The sequence below is a fragment of the Notamacropus eugenii genome, chromosome 6, assembly GCF_028372415.1.
Source record: "Notamacropus eugenii isolate mMacEug1 chromosome 6, mMacEug1.pri_v2, whole genome shotgun sequence".
NCBI lineage: Eukaryota > Metazoa > Chordata > Mammalia > Diprotodontia > Macropodidae > Notamacropus > Notamacropus eugenii.
Genome location: NC_092877.1, coordinates 353,981,793 through 353,999,699, shown reverse-complemented (window position 1 = coordinate 353,999,699; position 17,907 = coordinate 353,981,793). Strand labels below are relative to the sequence as shown.

The 17,907-nt window shown below is 39.3% G+C and overlaps 1 protein-coding gene across 12 annotated transcripts in view; it reads right to left on the bottom strand.

Moving 5' to 3' along the window:
- PHC3 (polyhomeotic homolog 3) overlaps positions 1–17,907 on the bottom strand; it is a 63,456-nt gene that overhangs the window by 16,794 nt on the left and 28,755 nt on the right. For all 12 annotated transcript variants that reach the window (XM_072618495.1, XM_072618497.1, XM_072618501.1 and 9 more), the window contains 2 exons: positions 13,650–13,803; positions 5,416–5,666 (listed from right to left, as the gene is read on the bottom strand). In XM_072618495.1, the coding sequence (XP_072474596.1) occupies positions 5,416–5,666; positions 13,650–13,803 (405 nt within the window). The remainder of the gene's footprint in view (positions 1–5,415; positions 5,667–13,649; positions 13,804–17,907) is intronic.

Sequence of the window (17,907 nt, the reverse complement as noted above, 5' to 3'; positions counted from 1 at the left end):
CCAATGAAGGGCAAGTATGAATTATGAAAAACATGGTTAGATTTATATGAACTGAAAAACAGTAAAGAAAGCAGAACTCAAAGGACAGTATACAGAATACTACTATAAGACTATAAACAAGGATGAAAGCACTACAACAATGGAAGTCAGTTCAAATGCTGTGGTCAAGTGAGTGTGGGCTCTACATGACAGGATTGAGCCCCACTCCTTCCTTAAGGATGAGAAAACTGTAAGAGCTCAGACTTCATGCCCTGCTCAGAGAGGAAAGGGGGAAAGGCAGTTGTGTACTGGCAAACAAACACTCAAGCAAAACAAAAATGCATCAGCTTTTTAAAAACTAATTTCCTCTTTTCATGTCCAGAAACTGATTTGTTGTCTCATAATTTGTTATGACTGGCCAAAAATATTCATTAAATAATTTATTTCTTGGGAAGATGGGTCATTTGGAAGCTCTATCAGGGTCACTAGTATATTAAAGGACTGCTCCAATGTATCAAGGTAACATCACCTCTCTGGCTTGATTTGAAAAGAATTTGAGGATTTTCTGATAATTTCATCAAAATGTCAAGACTTGGATTTACAATTCTGCACTTCCTAAGATTCCAACTTCACACTCTTCACCAAGCAGTACATGCAAAGAGAGCATCTTAATCTTGAAGGACAACATGGGAATAAAAGGATAGCAAATATTTTAATGCTTAGCGTTTATTTCAGAACTTTAAAATGATTCCGTTAGTAAAGTCTTTCTTCAATTTTAATGATTTTACCTTATCTTTCAATAATAAAATAATTCTCCTTCTAAAACTTAACAATTTACTATTTTGTGAACATAATAGACTTAAAACTATTTACAACAAAACTGATTAATCAGTGTCTTCAATTAATTCTTTTTCCTATCATAAACTTTCAGAAGAGAGAAAAGACTAGAAAACAAGTTAAAAGGTATTTAGAATAGAAGAGAGCCAAAATTTCCAGAAACTATCCTGGGGCCAGTATTTATTTTTAAATCTCATCTAACATTTATAAAAAGTACTTTAGCAAGGTTTAATAAGCAATAGTCATCACCATATCCTGCAGTTTCAACATCTACCCTATAGTATAATGAAGCAGAAAATGCCTCTACCTTGCTTGGTTAGTAGTCCAAAAGGAAGGCAAACTCCTGAGGGCCCCCACTCACCCCACCCAGGGCTGACATGAAGCCAAGAGTATAGGGTCCTGCTGATATTTCTGTCTAACGTTGTGAGTGTTCAAGATGGCTAGGGACTTGTGACCTCTGAAAGGTCAGGAGAATCATTCTAAGTTCAAACTCTGCAGGAGATTCAGCCCAGGTAAGGTAGCAGATGAGTCCCTCAAGAACAATCTGCTTGAGATACACCAGCAGCAGCAGAGATGAACCCCATCCACCCACTGACTATGCTGTATTTGGAAGTGAATTTAGAAAGTGCTAGGTACAAACTACTAGGGTTTGGAGATCACACTCTCCAAGGACTGAAGAGATATGCAGGTTATGTGCTCTCGGGGTTTGGGAATATTTCTACTACTGTTCCTGCTACATCTTCACAGTAAAGATTTCTCTAAAAAAGCTAACTGATTTGAGCTAGTTAAATCAAACTGGGGCACCATAACTGGTGATTGATATTAGGGAAAAGAGTCAAGCTGAAGACTGAAAAGACATTCCCAGCATTCTTTAGAGGAACCCCTAGAACCTTAAGAGGGAGATGTAGCCTTGCTCTAGGAATCCAACTTGTTTCTACTCATGTAGGTTGGAAGAGTAAGTTCAATGCGTCAATACACTGATTATTTAAAAGAGGATCCTTTATCCAATCTACATTAAAGATTCTATTCATTCACATGTAAATGTTTCACTGAAACTTTTCCTCTTAATCTCTCCTAATTAAACTAGTGAAAAAAATTATAATAACAATTATAATTATTATAATTATAATAAAAATTACAACAAAAAATTATAAACTTGTGAGAAAAATTATACTACCCTATGTTAAATTTACTTACAGATCATTAAACTAGCTAAGAGAAATAGGTAAAAAATTCTTAAAAGAACTGTGCATTAACTTTAAAGGTAACAGGACCGTACTTAGCAATGTATACTATCAAACTGCCAACATTTCAAAATGAACAAAACATAAGGAAGAAAAAATAAATTTGGTTTAGGAGGAAAGAAAGAAAAAGAAGGAAAAAAATAATGAAATATAGAATGATGACACACACTACAAAATCTTCAATCGCCAAAAGTTTAAAATGTGTCTACTACATTAAAAAAGTCAGAAAACTAAAGTAATATCTTGTATTTTCAACAAAAGTTCACATAAAAAGGTTTTTCCACTTAATGACATGCTTAGAAAACGAAGCTAATTAAAACATCTCATTTTCAAATAAGTCAATTAGTTGTTTTAAATTTCTGAAAAATCCAACAAGAACAACAAATATGAAAATGTGACAGGTCTACAGAGAACATCCACTTGAAGGATGTGAAATTTGCAGACTTAATCCTAGGAAGGATTTATGTTTGGCAGTCTACTTAAATACATAATGTTCCTTAAAAAGTTTCTGAAGTGACACTCAAATTAGAAGTGACTTCTGAAAGTACTAAGAGGAAAAACAAAATATGACATTTAAGATACACAAGGAAACTACTCAAAATTTACAAAAGTAACTACCAGTCCACAAAGAAGCAATGTCAAAAGATATAAAATAGATAATTTTCAAAAGAACTGTGACTTGTCAATAACCACCTGATTACACATCACTGGGGCTCAGATATCAATTACAACAACAGCGAGAGGCTCTATATAATTACAACAACGACTGCTAGCCTTCACATATGGCTGTGATATCTGCAAAGCACTTTACAAATATCATCTCATTTTATCCTCACAGTCACCTCTGGAGGTAGGTGCTACTGTTATCCCCATCTGGCAGATGAAAAAACCGAGGCAGATAAAGGTTGAGTCACTTGCCCAGGCTCACAGAGCTGGCATTAAGTGTCTATTAACCCTTTTATATCACACTAACCAAATTGGCAAACAGAGCCCAAAAACATGCTGTGGAAAAACAAACATAGTAATACACTGAATGAACTGGTGCAGCTAAGACCAAAACATCAGAGTCGATACAAAGAAGGCCAGCACAAAAAGTTGGACCCTCAGAAGGAGTTGTCACTGGAAGTGGCACAGAGGGAGGGGGCAGGAAGGCCGTTATGGTCATCTGAGCCCTGACATTCATTTCTTCCAATGTAAAGAGATGCAAACCAAAAATAAATGTGTCTATTCTGTCCTTTAAGAATTCTGACAGGTAGATCTGTTGAGGTTTCATGATGTGTTGTGGTGAAAGAATTCAGAGTCAGACCACCCGCTACCCCAAGTATAGGCATTTATGGATGCCTAAGCCATAGGCCTCTCATGAAGCAGACGAAGTTCCAAGAGGAACCAGCAACTTCAGAGAAAGCAAGATGGATTTTTATAGGGTAAAGACGCAATTACATAACAGAAATGATGAATATTAAAAAGGCAGGAGGGGATTGTTAAGGGATTAGCTAATAGGAGAGGGTTCCCAGCCTCAGTAAAATTGCACGTGATTACCCACAACATATATAGAAAAACCCATTTTGGGGGCTATGTATTTTAATGATATTAAAAAAAGTCTCTCTGCATCATAAGCTCACTCTAGGTCAGTGCTTTACTATTACTGCATAGATGCCTACTTAGGGAAAGTCCCTTCTATTGTTTTGGGGTCCACATACTGGTGCTGCTGCTTTCTGATTGGCTGAGTATTGTGGTCCTGTCTGAGATTAGATGGATGTGGTTGTGGTTGAGGGCATGGACACACCTGCTGTTTCTGTGGGAAATGTGAGGAATGGGTCTGGGGACAGTGGCTAGTTAGGGGCAGTGGCTGGGATCCCATCACATGGACACGTCTGCTGCTTCTGGGAGAACTGAGTTCATGGACACACCTGTTGTTCTAATGAGCAGTGAGGCATCTATGGAGAAGTCAGGATATTGAATCAAGGTGGGGGTGGGGGTGGGGTGAGTCACTAGGTAGGTGTTGTGGGCCTGTTCAGTGAGACCTATAAGGAAGCTAGAATGTTAGGACTAGAGGCAGCTTCCATCAGATCCAAGAGTAATAAAATCTATTTTTAGAAAACAGTTAACTAAATATGAAGCAAACTAAACAGACAACTATCATGGCTGAAGATTGCCACTAGTGAGAATCCTGGAAGCCAGAATGAGCACAGGTTCAAATCTCACCTGTCCCTTCCTTTATCTGGACCTCAGTTTCCTCATTTGCACAATGAGGGTCTGGACTAGACAACCCTGTTAAGTCCTGTCTGACCTTGCATTTCTGGAAGTTTGTATTTTATCCTCTAAGTCAGGGAGCAGGGCATAGTCTACCAAGGGTGTCTTGGATAAATCTGGGAGGGGAGGAGGTGGTCTGTGAGCCTGGATGGGGAAACATTAGACCTTTATTTTCACTAACCTCTAAAAGTGAGCATTTCCTTCAGTAACGAATTTTTAAAAAAATGACTCCAGAAAGGGCTCTAGTCCTGCTTTCCCCAGATTGCAAGGGAAGACCCTCAAGGCTACGTAAGAGAACTCAATCTTGGCACAGTCAGACTTCAGCCAGTCTGAAGCCCAAGGCATTGCAGAAACCACATGAAAAGCATATGGGACAATACTTTTAAATTAGTTTTCTTTAAGAGCTTCTCTCACTTAAAGTTGGGATTTTAAAAGGGCAGGAATTCTGAGAAAACTACTTATTTGATAGGAACTAGAAATTGAAAGCAATCATATTTTCAGTCATTAGTATGTTAAACATAGAGAAGGAATATTCACACAAAGGCCCTTCTCAAAGTTCCAGAGTGTTTAGGTGTGGAAACATATTTAACATGATTGTACATATATAACCTATATTGGACTGCTTGTTTCTGGGGGAAGGGAAGAAAGAGGAGAGAGAGGGATGGAGAAAAATCTCAAAATTTTACACAAATGAATGCAGAGTGTTTAGGAAACTATATTGTTTATAGCATGAACACTGCTTAACCATCACTTTGGTACTTTAAGGTACAATAAGAAAAAAAGAGTTGTTAGTTTGGGCAAATTTCTGGTTATTAATCCCTAAAAATTTGGAAAAGTAAAGGAAGTTTCATTTTCAAGACAGAGAACATTTCTGAATTTGTTTCTGAATTGGTTCAATTCAACAAAACAACTGTGCATTTAATGAACATACCTTTCTTGGCATAAAAAATAATCCTACATTTTACACGCTTGAAAAAAATTTAATTTCAGAATTCTTCTTACAGAGCAGTAACAAATAGGTTTTTTAAATCTATGAAATCATCACTAGATTTGACCTTTTCAAATACACATGGCCAAAAGTATAAACTTCTCCGGCACTTACAGGGAATGGCTCCAAGCCCTCTTGAATCACAAAGCCCTCAATAACATGAGTCAAGATCTGTGGCTTCACGATAGCCTGTGGAGGTCTGTTTTCCACGTTAGGAACACTGCTGGGCAGAGATGTGCTGTGGCTCCGGGTGGCAGGAGCCGGAAGCAGAAGTGGAGGTGGGGGGACAGAGGCGTGGGGAGGATCTGTTGGAGACTTAATCACCGATGCGCTCACTGACGCCACTGCAGGGAGATCCACTTGGTCTGGAAAAAGCAAGGTCAGATGTTTCTGTGTCTTATGGTCAGACCATTTTTAAAGACAATAAAAGGAACCAAGCATCATTACAACATTCAGCTCTGTGGCTCTACCCCCAGTCCCGAGTCCTCCTGAAACTGCCTGCTCTGTTAAGCGACAGGAGACATGAAGCCTGCTCATACGGCACATGTACAACAAGGAGTCAGGAGCCTGTGAAGGCAACTGGGAAATATTCTGTAAACTGTAAACATCATGTAAAGCACAAGACAGGACAGCTCAGGGGTCCTTGATGGCCCATAGGCAGCTACATCTGTTTGAGTTTTGGGTTTGATGTTACTGATCTGAGTGCAGACCCTCTCAGAACCAGGAGCATCGATCTCCTCCCCAGGAAAGTCACTCTTTCATTCTGGTCTCATGGACATACAGAAGCCGGGGCATTAGACAATCAAAAAGAGAGCAGCGCCTGTGCTGACATGGACACAGAGCACAAGATGATGTCTACAGAGATGTAGCATAGAAGATCTGGGCAGAAGGCAAGCAATCAGACAAGAGAGGTACAGAGTGAAGAGAAGCCTCCAACAGGCCAAGGGTCGTGCAGTGTCCTCCTAACCAGGACCCCTTGATGCCCGGGCTGCAGTTCTCTTTCAGCCTTTCTCTCCTCCCACAGGCTTAAAGAAATCCCCCTCTTTGCTTCTTCCGTTATTCTGATAACTGTCCCTTCTCTCCCTCCTTGACCAGCTCTCTTCTGTTCTCCTCAGCCCGAGACCACCATTGTTCACCAAGACTGTCTGAGGCCACCTTCATTCCCATAGCTTCCACAATGAAGCTCTGGGCAGGTGACTACAAAATCCAGAACTCTGAAATGAGACTTACAATTCCAGCTACCTTAACGACCATCTCCACCTAGATGATACTGGCAACTCCAAATCAACTGTTCAAAAATCCCCTCAATCCTTCTAAATATGGTTCTTTCTTCTGACTGTCCCTACGACTCACCCAAGGGGCAGCTAGTTGGTGCAGTGGACAGAGCACCAGGGCAGGAGTCAGGAGGACCTGAGTTCAAATCTCACCTCAGACATTTGACACTCACTAGCTGTGTGACCTTGGGCAAGTCACTTAACCCCAATTGCCTCATCCTGAGTCATCTCCAGTCATCCTCATGAATATCTGGTCACTGGATTCAGATGGTTCTGGAGGAGAAGTGAGGCTGGTGACCTGCACGGCCCTCCCCCACTCAAAACAAAGTCAAGTACAAGTCATGTCACCATTTCTCTGATGGCATGGTCTTCTTCAGCTATGAAGGACAAACACACACGACTCACACAGTCTCTCGAGATCAAAACCCTGGCATGATAGTTGCTTGTATCATCTCCTTCAATAGTCAAATTCAACTGATTACCTAGCCCTAGACATTCCGCCTCTCCACTATCTCTGCACACCTATGACAATAATCTCCTAACAGACCTTCCTTCCAGGTCTCAACTCCCTACTCCTCAATCTACCCTTTATCTTGTTGCTAGAATAAATGTCCTTATACTTAGATCCAGTCACATCAACCGCCTTCTGACAGATCTCTACTGGCCCACTACTACACCTGTCAAATAAACTGCAAACTCCCCTTCCTGACACTCACAGCCACCTACAATGCAGCAGAAATGACCCCTTCCAGCCTTATCTCCTACAATTCCTACAGTCCTGTCCTTCCAACGTGCCCTGTGCTTGGCTGCTCTAGGGCCTTTGCTCACACTGTTTCCTATGCCTAGTACAGAATACGTGCCCTTCCTCTCATCTTTTCGGCCTATTTGATTTTTATCCATTGTTGGGTGTATTTATCAAATGCCATTTTAAAACATATCCAAATTCTGCTTCAGAGACTTACCAGCTATGTGATGCTGGGCAAAATTACTTCACCTTTTTTATCTGTCTGTTTTTTCAGTTATAAAAGGAGAGGGCTGGACTAGTTGGCCTTTAAGGTACCCTGCCTATGATCCCATGATCTTTTATGATTTTGTATTATAATTATCTATATATATGTTACATCCTCCTAGAAATAGTTATTAAGCACCAACGACATGTCAAGAACTATGCTAAGCCATTATGTGCTAGGAACTGTGCTAAGAGCTAGGGACACAAGTCAGAAGAACTAAAGCCAGTCCCTGCCCTCAAAGAGCTTGAACTTGTATGGGAGGAGATGGTACTCAAAAGGAAACTGAAAGGGGAGGGGACCCACCAGAGGCACCGAACAAGAGGGCAGTAGAGAGAGGGGGTCCAAACACAGCAGGTCAGGAAGGGAACAGGCACTTTTGTATTTACTCTTTGGACCTCTCCCTGGCAAAATGACATGTACATGACAGGTGATTAATGACTGTCTGCTGAAATGAAAATGTCCAGAAATTATCTCTGGAGGCTCTCAAACCAACTAGCTAAGGAGTAAACAAAGTACACTAGAAAACACCAATAGAAAGAACATGCTTGATTCCTACATTTCTGAGAGCAATGATTCATTCTAGTATTTTCTGAAAATTGTGAGTCTTGGAATGCTACAAAATCTTACTCTACTTACCCAATTCATAGACTATAGTAGGGGATGAAATAAATATTTTCTTTCCCATCCTGATCCTTTTTTTAAGGAAGAGACAAATGTAAAATGTCTTTAACTACTGAAGCTATAGAGAAAACAGAAGTTTTCTCCTTTTTCTCCTAAAGAGAAACAATGTGTTTCTCTGCTTCAAGTCTCTTCAGCCACTAAAGTGTAGGTCTGATCATGTGTGTCCCCCCTCACCCCTGCTCCCTCCTCAGTAACCTCCAGGAACAAAGACAAAATCCTCTCCTTGGCATTCAGAGTCCTTCTCAACCTAGCCCTCTCCTGACTTCTCAACATGTACTCTGTGAAAAAACAATAGATATGCATTTTTTAGAAAATGAATATATTCCTTTTTTTAAAAATGTCTTATAAAGTCCTAAAATCATTTTGTATTATTTATAACTTAGCTTGCTCATGAAATTGTTGTATTTGGTATATTAAGAAATAGTTTCTTCAGATAATAATTACTAATGTACTAATATGATTTAGCTGAAAAAAAATGCTTCATTTAGGCTACAAATGACTGCTGGCCTTCCAGAGACCTAGAAGGCAAATTTTAAGAACAGAAGAAACTGACAACAAAATTGTTAGAACAACTAAACTCTAGTTATCTATTCTCTCACGGTGTCCTTCCCATTATTAAGTACATACAGAACGTTCAAGAAACGAAACCAATGAAGAAATAAAGGAGAGTAAAAAGTCCCCCCAAATCACTAACAACAGTTTTTGTCCCTGAGTAGGCAGCAGGGTACTGAGGCATGAGAAACAAAAACTTGTGCTTTGTGTTGAGGGAATTCACAAAAGTCACACCTTCTTTAGGCCTGTTTCTTCACATGTTAAATGGATAAGTCGAACTAGATAATTCATAAAGTTCTTCTAGTTCTAACATTCCAGTCAATAAGTCAACAAAAACATTTATTAAATGTCTCCTGGGGAATCAGGCATGATTTTAATTCCATGTATGGAAAATTCTTTTAACAATAAAAGCTATTCCAAAGTGGGACCGAATACTTCAAATGCAGTAGGTTCTCCCTTACTCAAGGTCTTCGAGCAAAGATCAGGGGGCCTTGTCATAGAGGGTCCAAGTATGGAAGAGAAGCAGGGAAAATGCCCAGAGTCAAGAAATGGAGTATCTTGTTTTGTGGAACATCAAGGAGGCCAGTGTCAGTGGATCACAGAGTACATGTTGGGAAGTCAGGTGTGAGAAGTCCCGAGAGGGCTAGGTTGAGAAGGACTCTGAATGCCAAGGAGAGGATTTTGTCTTTGTTCCTGAAGTTTACTGAGGAAGGAGCAGGGGCGAGGGGGGCCAAACATGATCAGACCTACACTTCAGTGGCTGAAGAGACTTGAAGCAGGCAGACACCCAGCAGCTACTGCAACAACCCAGGATGGGGGCAGGGTGAGAGGAGAGAGATGTTGCAGGCGTTAAACCAACAGGTATCTGCAACTGCTTGGATGTGGAGAGTGCAGGATGACCCCAGGTTGAGAGCCCAAGGGCCAGGAAGATCTTGTTTTGGTCATGGTGAGTCTAAGGCATCTGCTGGACAACAGTGGGAGATGTCTGACAGGCAAGAGCGTGGCAGAGTTTGGGGTAGGAAGGGTGAGCCCAGGACAGAATCCTGGGAGACACTAAGTTTAGAGGGCAAGATCTGGAAGAGGCTCCAGCAAAAGAGACCAAGCCTAAGGAATAGTCATCTAGGGAGGAGGAGAAGCTGGAGAAAGTGATATTACAGAAACTAAGAGAGAGGGGAGAGTGATCAACAGTGTCAAAGGCTACAGAGGAGGAGGACTGAGAAAAGGCTACTGGATTTGGCAACTCAGAGATCACTGGTAACTTTGGATAGAATGACAGAAGGGACAGTGGAGGTACCTACAGAGGGCAGAAGTCCCTTTCTTCTGCTCTCTGTTCCTCCAACCACCTCTGGGGTACTGGGGAGGCAGGAAGAATGTGACATATACTACCCTGAATCAATGTAAATAGCAATAAGTGATGCCCACTATCCCTTGGGAACACTTGCATGTAGCCCTTGGCCTTCGGTGCTCTGTTTCTATGTAACATCTAACCTGTCCTGGGACTGGTGTGGATCTACTGTGTCACTGTCCTCCTGCCCCCAAGGACTGGGTCTTGCGAATAAACTCCCTTAAAAAATTTAATAAATTCTAATTAACCTATTATACTACCAGGCTGCCATGGGCTCTCTTCTCCTTTCACCACATTTTAGGGGGTTCAGTCTCCTGGGCCCCCAACTGGACAAGAAGATCGTCTTCCTTAGCTATCAAATGAAAAGGCCAGAATCTGTGGTCTCCAAGGTCCCTGCTGACTCTGACTCCATGGTTCTGTGAGCCTTCTCATGTGAAATCCCAGCCTGCTACTGGTTCTGAGCAATACAGAAGTGCTTTGGTGCTATTGCTTAGCCGCTTTCAACCATGTCCCCTTCTTTGTGACCCCATTTGGGGTTTTCCTGGCAGACACTGGAGGGGTTCACCACTTCCTTCTCCAGATGAGGGAACTGAATCAAACAGGGTGAAGTGACTTGGCTGGGTCACATGGCTAGGAAGTGTTTGAAGCTGGATTTGAACTCAGTTCTTTCTGACTCCAGCCCTGGCATTCTATCCACTACACTACCAAGCTGCTAATTGGCTAAACAACCAAATTAAATTCTTGTTTTAGAAGCTTGGAGCCAAGAGATTTGCTGAAGTATCTATTCTTCAGTATTAAATTTGATCCTGTACATAGTTTTACATAAAAATCTTGTTACTCAATAGTTTTAAAAAGCAGCTTATCATTTAGAGGGATGGGCAAGCAAAGTAAAAACCCGAAAGATGAATCACAACATAAAATATTCTTAAGAGCATTCTTCAAGGAGTAACAAGTAGGCTAGTGTAGTTAGTCTGACCACGGAGTATATGGGAGGGAGTAAAATGTTACAAGTCTGAAAACACAGGAAGAGACCAAAGTTTTAAACTCCAAAGACTCTGGAATTTGTCTGGAGGTAAAAAGAAACAGACCCATACTGGAGGAAGATCCCTTTGGCAGAGGGGAGAATGGGTTGGAGCTAGCAGAGACTTGAAGCAAGAACAACCAGGCAACTATTGGATATTCTACATAAGAAGTAATGAGAATGGGCACATGAGAAGCTTAAGAGCTTTGGTCAGACTGGTAACAAAGTGGGAGAAACTGAAGCTGATACGCAGGTGAACAGAAGATGTAGAAGACAGGGAGAGAGGAGGGACTGCAGATCTACCTTTCCAGTGCAGAGAGCTTTCTGAGAAGCTTGTGTGTGTTCATCCTTCATTGCCAAACAAGATCATGCCATCAAAGAAATGATGACATGACTTGCACTTGACTTTGTTTTGAGTGAGGGAGGGCTGTGCAGGTCACCAGCCTCACTTCTCCTCCAGAGCCATCTGAATCCAGTGACCAGATATTCATCAGGATGACTGGAGATGACCCAGGATGAGGCAGTTGGGGTTAAGCGACTAGCCTAAGGTCATACAGCTAGTGAGTGTCAAGTGTCTGAGGTGAGATTTGAACTCAGGTCCTCCTGACTCCTGCATTGGTATTCTATCCACTGCACCACCAAGCTGCCCCTCTGAGAAATTTAGCCAAGAAGGGAAGGAAAGGTAGAGGAGATGGCTAGTAGGGTGAGATGGACCAAGTGAGGAGCCATGGTCCTCCTTGTAAGCAGCAGGGAAGGAGCCAAGAGGCAGATAGTGAAAATTAGGGAGTAGGGGTTATGGTGAGGGAAGGCTACTAGGGAATACTGAGTGGGAAAGGGAGGGGAGAGAAGGAAGGGGGAGGGAATAGGATCAAAGGCCATGGCAAGAAGAAGCTCATTTATCAAGAGTGAAGGAAGAGACAGTGGGTAAGTATGTCTGAGTGACAGGAGACAAGGAAATGGGGAAAAGACAGAGCTTCTGTGAATGGACCCCTTTTCACAGTGCAATCTGAGCCAAGGGCCTCACAAGGGAGCCCCTCAGCAACAGCTCTTGCCTTACCCTGCCTCCATTTGCTAACCTGGCTACAGACAAACATTCTCCAGCCCTCAATGGTCCTGTCACCAATGCCCCCTTCACACAGGTATGTTAATGCCAGACTCAAACACAGAGCCTTCCCCACTGAAGTGCCCCATCACCACTCCCTCAGAAGGCTGGGAGGTCTGAGAGTCAGGCCCAGACTCTGTATAGCATAGTCTCCTTCTCTAGCAGAATGGTACCCAAACTGGAGGAACTCACAAGAAAATACCCACAGGGCAATGAAAGTATGTGCCAACCAAGCTGCTTGGCCAAGCCCAGCCTTGTTTTCTTCCCCAACAGTAAAACCTCCCCCACTATGTTCAGACTGTTGTGAGAACTTTTCCCCTTCATTTCATGGGTCAGTATTCCAGAGTCTTTCCTCAAGAGTCCTCCAACTCTCATCATACTTGTACCAGGCATTTAAACTGCTGGTTATGGCTCTGATAAAGAATAACTTTTTTGGTGGGAAATTATGTCAATAAGTCTTTATGACTTATTTCCAAGAGTGCTAGGATGGCTATGACCCATTAAAAATGGTCATGGAGAACAGTCATATCAAACTCAAACAGAAATGAGGGCTACTAATTTATAAAAAAGGCTCTCTGTGGGTTACAGACTAACTTAGTTTTAAAATGTAATGTTATCTATATTTCTTTGTATTTTTATTTACTTTGTTAAATATTTTCCGATTACATTTTAATCTGTTTTGGGCCCCACTTGGAAGTGTTGTGGGCCACATGTTTGATACCTCTCAGGTAGGCCTTAAGAATTACATGAAGAGAATCCGAAAAGCTGAGATTAATCTTGACCTAATGAGCACACAAGATTTTTACAAAGAAACTGAATGTACATTCTATCACTGCAGTGATTTAAAAGAGCATGGTAGAATAGAAAATACACTGGCTTACGAGCCAGAAGACTTGGGTTATGGGTCCCATGTCACTCTTTAGCTGTGTGACTTCACTTATCTAAGGTTCAGGGATCCATGCTGGACCAGATTTCTACAATCTCTTTTAACTTTAATGATCTACAAGTCTACGTAAAAGAATTGTTTCAAAACCAAGAAAATTTTATCATGGCCAACTTAAAACTGCTTTTAATAACTGTGATGAGATTGGTTGACACCTTACTGAATCAATGTTATGTTGCAAGAAAGCGTTTTTGTTGGTTTTTTTTTGGTAAAAATTATTGACCATCTGTTCTCCAAAGAGGTTATGATTTGTGCTTCTAATTCTCTGAGTTTTTGTTTTTGCTGCAATTTGCAAACTAATAATTTAATAATAATCAGTTGACTTTCTTAAGGGGAAAAATAAAATTGTTTTTCCCACCAGAACTAATGCACATCGATAGCAAGCTGATAAACTTCAGAAAACTTTATTCTTCTTCTTACCTAACAACGGATGTTCAGAAGACAAGTCCTCTCCTCGACCCACAGTTATAGCTGCTGGAGACAGTGTAGGTGGCGGCGGGGTTCTGTCCATGCGCACACATTCGTCGGATTCTTCAGGCATTTCTTCCTCACATACATCCTCTACTTGATAAACCTATGGAAGGCAAAACATTATTTTAGTCTGATTTCTAGCTTATATTTCTATCATACAATTTTAAAGACTAACTACTCAAATAAAGTTATGAAAATATAAAATCTGATTTGCTATTTTCAAAGGCTGGTCAAAAAAAATGTGAAAGTAACTGAATGGAATTACTTGAGATACTGCACAATAATTCACTAAAAGCAGGTGGTTGATGGATAGCCATGCTAAAATGCATTGTGGTTTCAGAAAAGATGATGGTCAAGGCAGCAAATTAGTTTTCATTTTGAAAATCATTTTTTTCCTAATAAGAAGTAAGATACTTTAGAAACCTTTTTAAAAAATGGGAAAAAAAACCCACCCTACTACTCAAGACATCTAAACATGGTTACTTGGTAAAGACACATTGGTTCTGCAATCCACATTTGAAATCTAGACTACTGCAGCAATTTTTCTACTCTTAACTTCTTTAACTTAGAATATGTTTGTGCTTGGAACATAGAAAGTGCTTCATAAATATCTATGGACTAATGGATACTTATTATGTCTTAAAATAGTTTTTAGATTCTTTTCTTTAATGTCAACGCAGACTGGTCAACATGTGGGTGAACAGAACTTCCCCTACTCCCAAGTGGAGGACGACTGGGGGATGTGGCTTAAGCTAAGAACCATTCCAGCATCTCTTCTTCCTGATGATTGCGTGAGCTAAAGCATAAACCAAAGAAGACATTTCAGAAGTTCTGAAAGTATGTCAGTGTTGACAGAAAGTCCTTCATATCTGAAAAGATGCCTTTTATTCTTTCATGTCCTCAAGGTCCAATCTACAAAACTGATTGCGTCTGTTAAGAAGAAACAACTGTTCTTGAAGTCACAGAGAAATGTCTAATCTATATCATTGATCACAATTACATTTTTAAATACTTTATTACAGACAGGGAAAAAAGCTTTAAAGAATTAAACTACTATAAAAAGCTTACTGCTGAGAGATGAGAATGAATCAGAATCACTGAGAACAAATAAAAGCACAATTTTAGATAATCTTTTTCAGAATTTCCATAGGTTGAGAAAACTTAGTTTCTTCATTTGAAATAAAATTTTATTTCACTCTAACAATGGAGTACTGATTTTTTTTTAAGTTACAAGACATCTGATGGTATCAATGAAACAAAAAGAGCACTGAACGTGGAATCAAGGGCATGGGTTCCAATTTCAGCTCTGCCATTTATTATACGGGTGAACTTGGACAAGTCACTTTCCCCTTTGGGCCTGTTTCCTTGTGTCTAAAATGAGGTAGCTGAACAACATGACCCCTAGGGTTCCTTCAAGTTCTAAATCCAGTGATCCTAAAGCAGTTACCTCCCTTCTTTTAACCACAGAACTTTCCTTAATTTGGCTTAGAAAAGAATATAGTGAGGTTTTCTGAATAGCACTCACTCCCTTAAAACTTTCAGAGCTTTCTCCAAAAAACTTTTTTATTAAATCATATATAAAATTTTCAAATCCACTCACATGAAAACCACAAAAGACTTACAAATTACACACACCTTCAAATCATCTTGCTAAAATGCTATTATGTAAAATATCAAATTAAGTGTAAAAATGTGCCATAATGTTCCAAAGTTTAAGTATAACTAAGATGTACTTAGTGTGACAGAGGTTATTGAATTTAATTTATAATGATATATTTAACTATAACTGTGATGGATTAAAAAATCTTCAAATAGTCAAGCTGAAGATTGACGATGTCTCACATTTTGCTTTTTTCTAGACAAATTAATCAAATTTATAAGATCAATTTGTATACTACCGTACGAAATCAAGATTTAAAGCTCAGTTTTTTCAAATACATCTGAAATCAAAGTAGAACCAAACATCATCTAATACAGTTTCCAAATTAGATATTGGTTCCATAAATTTAATGTCCTTTCTATGTGAAAAACTTTCATGAATCTGATTAGAATCCAGTTTTGGGATCTGAATCAAGGTTTGCATAGACATCCAATTTCAGATTCCAAACTATGCCCTGGAGGGAATGGCCACCTACGTGGCCAGGTGGGGAACACGAGGGAGCTTAGAATTAACATAACAATTTAACATGAAAAAGAAGTGGAATAAGGCAGCACAAGTCTTTGGATGGCAGCTAATCCACCAGTGAGTCACAAACTTAATCTGCACACCTACACCAAAAAAAACAAAAAACTGCTAAATCAATAGTAATTAGGTCAATATTTGTAGTAAAGCATGTACTAAATTTAATCTAATCTCAACTCACTAATTTTACACATTAGTAATTTATTTAGAAGTTTTTTCTTCCCATGACCATGATCTTTTTTACAATCCCTCGGCATGCTATTCAGAGCAGCTGCTGAGTTGGCTTTTATTTAAGAGTTACAAATGTAAAAGCTGGGTCATGCACATCTCACTTTAACACATGTTGAAAGGGAAGGAATGGAAGGAGCCGAGTGGAAGAAACCCCACAGCCCAAGTAATAAATTCTGAACTAATCCAACAAAAAGAACATTTACGCTATTTCGCACTCATTATAACTAAGGTAAGATCAGTTACTGGCCTATCAGAATGACGGAGTGCTAGCAATGTCACAAACACTGGGCATGATTTCAAAAAACAAAGCAAGAAACAAAACAAAGGAGTATTTGTGCAAAGCTTATAAAGCTATGCAAAAGAAAATAAATGGTGTTTTTCTTCCTAAATTAAGGAAAAGCTAGATTTCTGGTAGGCCAGTAATTTCAATGTTTCTCCTAGGAAGATTTTGAGGACTGTTAACATTCTCCAATAAAATGGACTCTTCCCATCTGTCCTTCTAGATATGCTACAAATATCTGTTTATTACGTCTAAACTGTGTCCGTTCCCACCTCTCATCCTACTCAATAAAAAGAAAACCTTTACTTATTTTCTAAGCATAAACCCTTTCAACAAGCATATTGCATTTATTTTTATTAAATACTTCTTACCTTTTAAATTTTTCACACCCTGTGTGATGTAAATGTACCTCTCCAGTTAAATATTTTGAAACAATCAGAAAAATGTACTCCAGGTAGACGTGTATTTTAGGGGGAGGAGGTGGTAGAGGTGATAGAAGATAAGAAAGAAATAAGTATAGGAATAAAATAAACAAATTACGGGACTCAAGGGAGACTGACAATTAAAAAGAGACTCCATGAGAATCTAGAGCAACATGACGAATCTACCAAAGATAACCGAAAGGCCTATTATTTTCATGGAAAAAAACAACCAGATCATCAGAAAATGAGGTGATGGGAAGTATGAGACAAAATGGTCAGGTGAGGAATTTTTTTAAAGTAAAAAACTATTATGAAACATAATGCTAAAAGGAAAGTTTTTTTTTAAAGGACCTGAATTTTTTTTTTGATGGAGGTTCATTTTTTAGAACCAATAAGGACAAATTCTTTGCCTTATCATTACTCTTGAACTACTCAGACTTGATACTTCTATCCTGAATTTACTCCCCTGGGATTTACTATGACAAAAAAATGATGAAAAAATGCAAGGAAATTTTATTTTTAAATTGAAAAGACTGATCGGATATGACAAGGGAAAATAAGATTATATTAAAACGTATTCACATTTTTGTGATAACATGTATTTTGGTTCATTTCAAGATTTTTCTCATATTAAATTGTACTTCAACTTAAATTTTTTTAAAGTGAAGAGCTGTATATCAAGGAAGAAGAGAAAAATTATGTTACCTGCTCAAGCCACCTAAGATCAGTGCAAGTGAGCTTAGGAAGTGTCTCTCAATTTCAGTCCAGAAACCAAAAGTAGGATGTTTTCCTCTAAAAAACTCCAAGTCTGAACTCCTTTGCTTTCTGATGAACATTAAGTTTCCAGAAAAAAATTATCTATTTTTAAAATTTGTCTAATCTAATAAGAAGCTTGCTTTTTTTCTGGTGCTGGAATTTAATTCTGTTTTTTGATGACTTTGTATATGAATCCAGAGGCCTTATAATGTGCAAATTGTTATGAAAAGACAAACAAAAAAACAAACCTCTTATAGAAAATTATCTAAAGAAATCAATATCTAAAGTCAACTTCCTTCTTGTAAAACATCAAATTTTAACATATTTTGAAATTTT